Here is a 9,169-nt window from a genome sequence, read left to right on the forward strand (position 1 = left end):
CGGTTATGTGTAAATCTGTTTGACACCTCCTGGCAGCCAATTCACTTTCAAAGGAATAGCAATGTATAATATTATATAATACACGGGTAATAAAATGTGATCTTTAACACTCTGCTTTTTTAATGTAACTTACTGGTGAAAAAGTCAACTTATGATACCTTGAACAGAGGACTTTTGGTGGTTGAATTTTAAATTCCGCTAATTTTGTTTATCTGTTATAAATATCAATTACTTACCACTTTAATTCATCCCAAAATTTCTTTTTTCTGGGTGACATAACCTGAAATCACACTTTTAAAGCCTTTAAGTACTCTAAAATGTATTCTATCGTTATTGTACTTTTGCCCTTCACAGAATGCGCATGCGCGAAATGCAACATGCGTTGCTAGGGAAAAAATCGTAATGTTAAAAGGTCTATATTAAATGTTTTGACAAATATATACTTTCGTTCTTCATGGTGTACAAGTATTGTGTGAAAACTGTAAATCAATTGTATATTGTATGCTTCTTCATTAAACATCTAGAAAAAATATACTGTTGGTGTTTGTATATGATTGCTGTGTGGGGACTTATATCGATTATCTATGACTTCTAGAAAATAAAACTGTTGAAAACGTTTGGTCTGTGTCTACGTATTGCCAAATATTATTTGCCGAACTTGGGATTGCTATTTCCCGTTAAATTAGATGTGGTAAAGAACTTACAGCAGGTAGCACCTTTTTCGTCTGCAAAAGTCAACGGTATTTTTGAATACTTGTACATTGTATAGTAAGATTAGATAACCAGATTTAAGTTAAGCACTAAAAATTCTATAACTGTTCAGTTCGTCCAAAAAACATCAAGCTTCAACTGGACCGATAACAGGCGAAGGAATGCAGTTAATGATTTAACATATTCTATACTCATGTATATTCACCTAAAGGTATTAATCGATGTAATTAAGACAGTCATAATGTATTTAAATTTAAAATAATCTAATAAAGACTGTGATATCAACTTAAAATTTCAACCGACTTAATAAAACCTGTCATGTCGTATTTAATTATACATATAGGTTGCAAAAGAACACTAAAACTACAGACTTCTTTGCATCAACCATTTGTCTACTGACAGTTAAACAAATTATGACATAAAAAGCAAATGCCACTTTACAAGCAACAAAAGAAATTGCAATCACAGCTGCAATTGTGCACCATAAAGGCATGACGTTCACGTCACCGTCATAATTTGACAGCGTCACGCACGTTTTCACAACTTTTTAAAGTATTCCCCATAAAATTCGATGCATCGTCTTTGGCGGTCAACCCACTTTCTAAATGCTACCCTGTAAAAGTCACTTAATTGGAATTGTACGAATGATTCTGAAGATCATGATATTTTACGAACTTCCGTCCCTTCAACCATTTTATTTATACTGTAACATTGTATTTGAATAGTAATCGATCCAATTAAGACTCTCATATTATATTTTAAAATTCAAACAATCTTATTAAAACTGCGATACAAATTTTTATCTTATTGATAAGTGGTACTTTCTTTAAATATAAACTATTTCAGATATGTTATCTCAACCTGCTTTAATGATATGATTCAGCTTTTCTATAGGTCAGATGTCTGGATTCGGAGTTTTTAATAAGAGCATGATGTTATATAGGCCAGATGTCTTGATTCCGGGTTATAAATAAGAGAATGATGTAATATAGGTCAGATGTCTTGATTCCGAGTTATTAATAAGAGAATGATGTAATATAGGTCAGATGTCTTGATTCCGAGTTATTAATAAGAGAATGATGTAATATAGGTCAGATGTCTTGATTCCGAGTTATTAATAAGAGCATGATGTAATATAGGTCAGATGTCTTGATTCCGAGTTATTAATAAGAGCATGATGTAATATAGGTCAGATGTCTTGATTCCGAGTTATTAATAAGAGCATGATGTAATATAGGTCAGATGTCTTGATTCCGAGTTATTAATAAGAGCATGATGTAATATATGTCAGATGTCTTGATTCTGAGTTATTAATAAGAGCATGATGTAATATAGGTCAGATGTCTTGATTCCAAGTTATTAATAAGAGCATGATGTAATATAGGTCAGATGTCTTGATTCCGAGTTATTAAAAAGAGCATGATGTATTATAGGTCAGATGTCTTGATTAAGACTTTTAAATAAGAGTAAAATGTAATATAGGTCAGAGGTCTTGATTCCAAGTTATCAATAAGAGCTTGACGTTATATATGTCAGATGTCTTGATTCCGAGTTATTAAAAAGAGCATGATGTATTATAGGTCAGATGTCTTGATTAAGACTTTTAAATAAGAGTAAAATGTAATATAGGTCAGAGGTCTTGATTCCAAGTTATCAATAAGAGCTTGACGTTATATATGTCGGATGTCTTGATTCCGAGTTATTAATAAGAGCATGATGTAATATAGGTCAGATGTCTTGATTCCGAGTTATTTATAAGAGCATGATGTAATATAGGTCAGATGTCTTGATTCCGAGTTATTAATAAGAGCATGATGTAATATAGGTCAGATGTCTTGATTCCGAGTTATTAATAAGAGCTTGATGTAATATAGGTCAGATGTCTTGATTCCGAGTTATCAATAAGAGCATGGTGTAATATAGGTCAGATGTCTTGATTCCGTGTTATTAATAAGAGCATGATGTTATATTGGTCAGATGTCTTCATTCAGAGTTCTTTATAAGAGCATGATGTAATATAGGTCAGAAGTATTGATTCCGAGTAATTTATAAGAATTATAAGAGCATGATGTAATATAGGTCAGATGTCTTTATTCCGAGTTATTAATAAGAGTAAGATAAAGTACAGGTCAGATGTCTTGATTCCGAGTTATTAATAAGAGCACGATGTAATATAGGTCAGATGTCTTGAATCCGAGTTATAAATAAGAGCATGATGATACATGGGTCAGATGTCCTGATTCCTAGTTATTGATTAGGGCATGAGTCATAGAGTTCAGATGTCTTGATTGTAAGAGCATAATGTAATAAAGGTAAGATACCTTGATTCTGAGTGATTGATAAGAGCATGATGTAATTTAGGTCAGATGTCTTAATTCCCAATTATTAAGATGGGCATGATATAATATAGGTCAGATGGCTTTATTTTGAATTATTAATAAAAGCATGAAGTAATAGAGGTCAGATGTCTTGATTCCGAGTTTTTTAATCAGAGTATGATGTAATAAAGTTAAGATGTCTTGATTCCGAGTAATTAATAAGAGCATAATATAATATAGGTAAGATGTCTTGATTCCTAGTTATTAATAAGAGCATAATGTAATATAGGTAAGATGGTTTTGAATAACATTGATCGGGATATCACTTGCAACTACATTTTTTTAAATTTCTAGCAGGTGTGGCATAATAAAGAACAAGCCCTCTTAAGTAATTCAATATATTTATCTTATATAAATGTACATCCACACGAAATATGATCAACAAGTTCAACGAGGAAAGGCGGCGTTCAATGAACGCAACCCACATATGACCCAGCAACAAGAACCAACGGTAAGGAGCCCAGGCGGACCCCAAACAAAAACGTGACAGGGCAAAGACAGAGCACGGACAGGTTAATCATTAAATGATTAATAATTTGGAACTGATTAGGAATTCAAAGAAAATAATAATAGGCCCACAATGGGTAAGGGGACAGGAGACCGGGGGAAAGGGGGGGGGTAATCAAAGAAATCAAAACTATAGGCAATGGGGAAGATACTTACCGTAGACGAGAAAACAACAAGGGACACAAGCATAAGTGTCGCCAAAACAGTATGAAACAACATAGACATACATCTAAGGAACACAGAGGGGCGCCGCCTTGGAACGGTCAGTAGCATAATAATGACTGCTGGGGAGTTTAAACCGGTTAATGGTGCAATAATTCAATCACTGTCTTTTTACTGGCTTTAACAGATGTTTTACTTTATAGTATTTCTTAAAGCTATAGCATTATAAAGGTATACCAAACATACAAATTGAGGACATACATTTTGTTAATTTGAAAGTTTCTGTATTCAATTTTCTCCATCAAAACTTTTGTTGAGGATGATACACAAAAAATGTCAAAATTTGAATAGACGAGTCACCTTTACTTCCTGTGTTTTTGTTGTTGATTTAATTCAATCTTAATTAAATAATTCAATTTATTATAAAGAATATCACCTGCTATAGCCTGGAAAGCCAGCAAATCCATGCAGTATGTCTGTATTCTTTATTATGGCCTGCTCAAATTTATTATTTTTTGTATGAAAGGGTTTATGTTTAAGAATCAACAAATTCAATTTAAAAACTTGAATCTACAATTTGTAACCAATGAATAAGTTGGCTATTTTTCAACATGATCAACAAAGGCACACACTGACAAACATACTCATATTTTGCATTTTAAAAATTTTAAACAATCATTTATTTCAAAGAAGTTATAATGCTACAAAAATCAAGGTCATTGTTAAGTATTATCATTCTTCCTAACAAACATTTGCAATCAAAATAAATCAGTCTTAATTTAAGATTAAAGCCAACACTTCATTACAAAGAACCATTCTTTAACATTTACAACTGACAACACTTGCGTACAATAATTCAAACACTGTCTTTTTACTGGCTGTACAGCACAGCACAGCAACCACAAACACAATAATCTAATCAGTTATCAATAAAGTAATACATCTGTTACAGAGAAGAAAATTTCCAGTAATTGTACCAGTAATCACATTGTTATGACAAGAGCATTGAAAATAAAATTCGAAACTTAAAAAAGGGGCATTACTCAGAAAATATAAGCTTTCACAATAATGTCCCTTGTAAAACTACTGCCCAGCAAACATTCCAACAGTACACATAGATTGATGACAACAAGCAAGTGATCACATTATCTCGACTTTTTCTTCAAATGACTTCTATAGTATTTCTTAAAGATCCTGTATGTTTTGTGATTGATATTGTTATTGTGTGTGTACCACACTTACAAGAAATAATATATGTATATAATTATGCAAATAAAACAATTTTTAAACATAGAAGAATATGTAAAATATGTACTTCAAATGTTTGTGCATATTATATGTAATAAATAAACTATATCCATTCATTTCTTGTTGGAAAATTTGACTTAAAATATGTAGAAAATAGATTACCTCCCTTTATTTACATGAAATGTTAAATTTGATAATATCTTTATAAATAATGCTTATTGGAACTTGCAATGAGAAATCTTAATTTGAGCATCATATTTATGAAATAAAACCATAAAAAATGTGTTACAGGATCTTTAAAGCTAAAGCATTAACAAGGTTTACCAACTATAACTCACTTGTACAGTTAACAAAATATTTCACCATTCAAATAGTTAACCAGATCTACCAATCACAAATATACTATTAGCAATTATATGGTATACAAATAATAAATATAATACAAGTTATTAGGTATACCACCGTTCAATTTTACACCATTTATACAGTCAACCAGTTACATATCTAATACCATTAACATGTATACAAGTTACAAAATACAACATCATTCATGATGTACAACAATTATATAAATCTAATACAAGTAACGAAAATATCAATCCAATCTCACTGATTATGTGCGAAAAATGATGAGCTAGTTCTATTACAGTTTCCGCTGATATACATGCAACTGATAATTTGTCACCTTAGTGCAATAACGTGTTCATTCCTATAAATAGGTGTAAATCCGTTATTGCACTAAAGTGACAAAATAGTATGTAACCATGACTCCATTTGGTATATGTAGTACAATAATTTTGATTTAGCACCGGAAAAGTTTTCTAAGCGTTTAGGATTTTTCGAACCATGTAGTTGAGGATGCCTCCATTTCTGAAATACACAAGCTCTACCTCCGTGTCGAACCGAGTTTTCACTTGGAATGTCTTGTCACCTGACACCTGTAATAAAACATATTCATTGTCATTTATTTATACTCTATACACTGTAAATAGCCACATGAACACATTTGCCGATGTTTCAAAGTTCTAAATTTTATCATTTTATGTTTAAATGTTGAATACTTCTTAAACCAGTGCCAGGGGTTATGGACGGTAATTTGCACTTTTCAGTACCGTCCATGAACAGCCTCGATCAAATCGAGTCTGCAGCATTTTAAATTTTGTCATTCTTTAGGGATTCTGTTTTTCACTATTTTACAACCTAATTGACCACTTCTGTAGAGCACCACTAGGTGATGGCAGTGTTAAACTCATATAGCTAAAACTTCTGCAGAAATAAAACCATTTATTAAAATGAATTTTTAATAAGCCTTTTACATTACATTCCTGGAAGAGCAAAAAAAACCAAAAAACAGAACAAAACATTTTTTTCCCCAAATACGCACCTTAACCTCTACAGTTTGACCTGGTTGTAAATTCTGTGGTAAATCAACAGTGATAGTTTCTTTACCGGACAGACCGAGACTGGTGGCATTCTGGCCGTCCAAATACTGGAATGGTATGATACCCATACCAACAAGGTTACTGCGGTGAATCCTCTCGTAACTCTCGGCGATGACTGCTTTCACACCCTGAAATTTATAGAAATAATATTTAACCCTATCTCCAGATCTATATCTTTATAGCTGAATATTAAAAAACACGTTGTGCAACTGAAACTTGGGCATTTTCTAACTTTATAACATGATAACCAATTTCCATGTGTTGCATTTGACAGTTTATCGAAAGTGTTATTCACCAGGGCTGCATTTCATAGAAAGTCTTAAGTCTAAACTATGTCTTAAGATCAAAACTGAGACAATTTCCGTTTAAAAAATGTCCTTACTTATAGCGACGTTTATGACAAGTTTTGTTGCAAAGAAAGTGTCCTTAACTCGTATCTCTTCAATTTTTGAATAGCGATGCTGATGAACATAAACACATCCCACAATGAAGTGCATGGATTTGTAGTTTGTAACTTTTAATCTCAGCAGAATGACTTAAATCACAGTCTAGAATTTTTACTACAGATGAAAATATTTATTGAAATGGTCTTAAGTTAGTCTTATAGTTTGTCATTTGTCCTAAGACTTAAGACTCACTTAGGACTTTCTACGAAACGCAGCCCTGGTGATATTGTTTAAAACAAATTAACGCCATTATAAAATGTGGCGCTAAATTTAACTGACTAGTATTGAAAACAAATTGATAATGGCATTAACTTATATATATTTAGCTGACCTATCAAAAAACAACAATATGTAAAACAACATACATCACACATGTATTCTTTCCGTTAAAAATACAAAGAAGAAACTAAAAAAGTATTTAATTTTGCGACACTCCCTTATGAAAATTTACCCACTTTAAAAAAGGTTAACTTATATAAAACAACATCACCAATGTATGTACAAAACAAATACATGCAGCGTCCTTTTCATCAAAAATACAAGGAACAAACTAAAATTTAGTATTTTTCAACACTTCCTTATGAACATTTACCCACTTTAAAGAGAGACACAGACAAAATTTTCATGTCTTAGTTTTGAATTTTTCATTCATTATTCTGTAAATGCCCTAAACTGAATATATTAAACAGTCAAAGGAGCAAAACTTTTCTTCATATAAAGAATTAAATATGGTTTCCTAACTTGACCCGCGTGGGTCAGGTTAGAGCGCTAGCATTTCACAATAGTTGTCAAAGTGAACTCTGGAGACGTTAAAGAACATGTCAAATGAAATGACTTAGGCTTGTTTCAATCATACAATATCCACAATATCTGTAATTATATCTTTATATCATTTGAAAACGTCCCTTTTCCTATAGCGTCTTGTTACCAGTAGGAGAATTATAATAAGCCCTACAAGTTATTCTTGACCATTTGTAAGCTTTTTAAACTACTTACGAGAACAAATTACTTGATACAACGATTATACATATAGCTGTGTGTGTAGTCTCCAGAAAAAAGTCTAGGTTAAGCAATTATAAAGCGCTAGGGTAGGAATGCTTAAACATATTTGGAACTTGTTTATGTGTTATATAGTTTGCTCCTGATGTCTTTAAGTCTGTGATATTATTTATTAATATCAAACGCTCTAATCAAGATTGTGAAATTATATTCAGATATCACACAAATTAACTAAGCCTGTAATATCATCTTCAGATATCAAACAATCTTATTTAGACGTAATATAAGCTTAAGATATCAAACAATCGAATAAAGACTGTGATATCATCTTAAGATATCAAACAATCTAATTAAGATTGTGATATTGTAACCGTTTTGCTTAGTCCAATAATTCTATATAAATACTGTTTTAGCTTTTTTATATCAGCTACATTAATAAACACCACATCAGTCAACTTCAATCCTGTTTTATTTGCCATGAGTTTTACTAAGAAATTATTGTTTCATACTTATACCAAAAAATGCAATTTTATGATATGAAATACTTAGAATATTTAAGACAGCAAATCTCTTAAATTTATAACGTTAAAAAAGATAAATTTTTAATGAGAGTGGTGGAAGTGACTTAGTCCATTGACATGTAAAAGTTACCTTATTGTCCGTGAATACAAGCAATGAGAATGGTAAAAATATCTCCCTTATTTAAGCTGTCTAAAAATGAATTCACAAAAATCTCATGCTAAAATATAGAAAAAAATAGGGGTAGCTTCAAATTAATCAATAACTTAAGAAGGAATAATCAATAAATAAGAAAAACCATAAAAGCTTAACATTTAAACATTATCCTAGAAATGACCAAAAACTTAAGAGGACCAATTTTACACTGAAAAGTAATGTATTAAAGTGAATCTGCATTACTTTACTGTAAACAGAAGAAATTTAGAGAACAAACTTTAAAGACTAAAAATAAATATAATGGTTTAAGAAATAATCAAATTCTGCCACATTCCACCTTCCTTGAAACAAAGTTTACAAATATGATATAATTTTAAACTTTTTAAACCAAGCAATGTAGAACATTTTAAAACATTAAAAAAAAAATATTCAGAATTTAATAAGATAACATTCACTTCAAAAATGTTGTCCTATTTGATTTTATTTTCTTATTTCCTATTGTTGATGTTCACTGAAATGATGCATTTGTTCCTTTAAAATCTTTCCTTGTCGTGGTTCCATCGTTTAGGAATCGAATAATCTTGTCCTTGCAATCGGTCCT

The 9,169-nt window shown here is 31.2% G+C and overlaps 1 protein-coding gene across 1 annotated transcript; it reads right to left on the bottom strand.

The window, feature by feature from the left end:
- Nucleotides 1-4,278: 4,278 nt before the first annotated feature.
- LOC132756913 (cytoplasmic aconitate hydratase-like) lies at nt 4,279-6,595 on the bottom strand. The gene is made up of 2 exons (XM_060748056.1): nt 6,391-6,595; nt 4,279-5,944 (listed from the first exon to the last, which is right to left on the bottom strand). The coding sequence occupies exons 1-2, from the start codon at nt 6,514-6,516 to the stop codon at nt 5,828-5,830; spliced, it is 243 nt and encodes an 80-aa protein (XP_060604039.1). The 5' UTR covers nt 6,517-6,595; the 3' UTR covers nt 4,279-5,827.
- Between the last annotated feature and the right edge of the window lie 2,574 nt (nt 6,596-9,169).

Source organism: Ruditapes philippinarum, unplaced genomic scaffold, assembly GCF_026571515.1.
Source record: "Ruditapes philippinarum isolate M1 unplaced genomic scaffold, ASM2657151v2 ctg1299_1_1_1_1, whole genome shotgun sequence".
Classification (NCBI taxonomy): Eukaryota; Metazoa; Mollusca; class Bivalvia; order Venerida; family Veneridae; genus Ruditapes; species Ruditapes philippinarum.

Bases quoted from the DNA above. Each gene is read 5' to 3' on its own strand.
- LOC132756913 (XM_060748056.1), bottom strand. From the start codon at position 6,516: ATGGGTATCATACCATTCCAGTATTTGGACGGCCAGAATGCCACCAGT. The intron at 5,945-6,390 runs GTGCGTATTTGG...GTTTTATTACAG, and splicing joins GTCAAACTGTAGAGGTTAAG to GTGTCAGGTGACAAGACATT.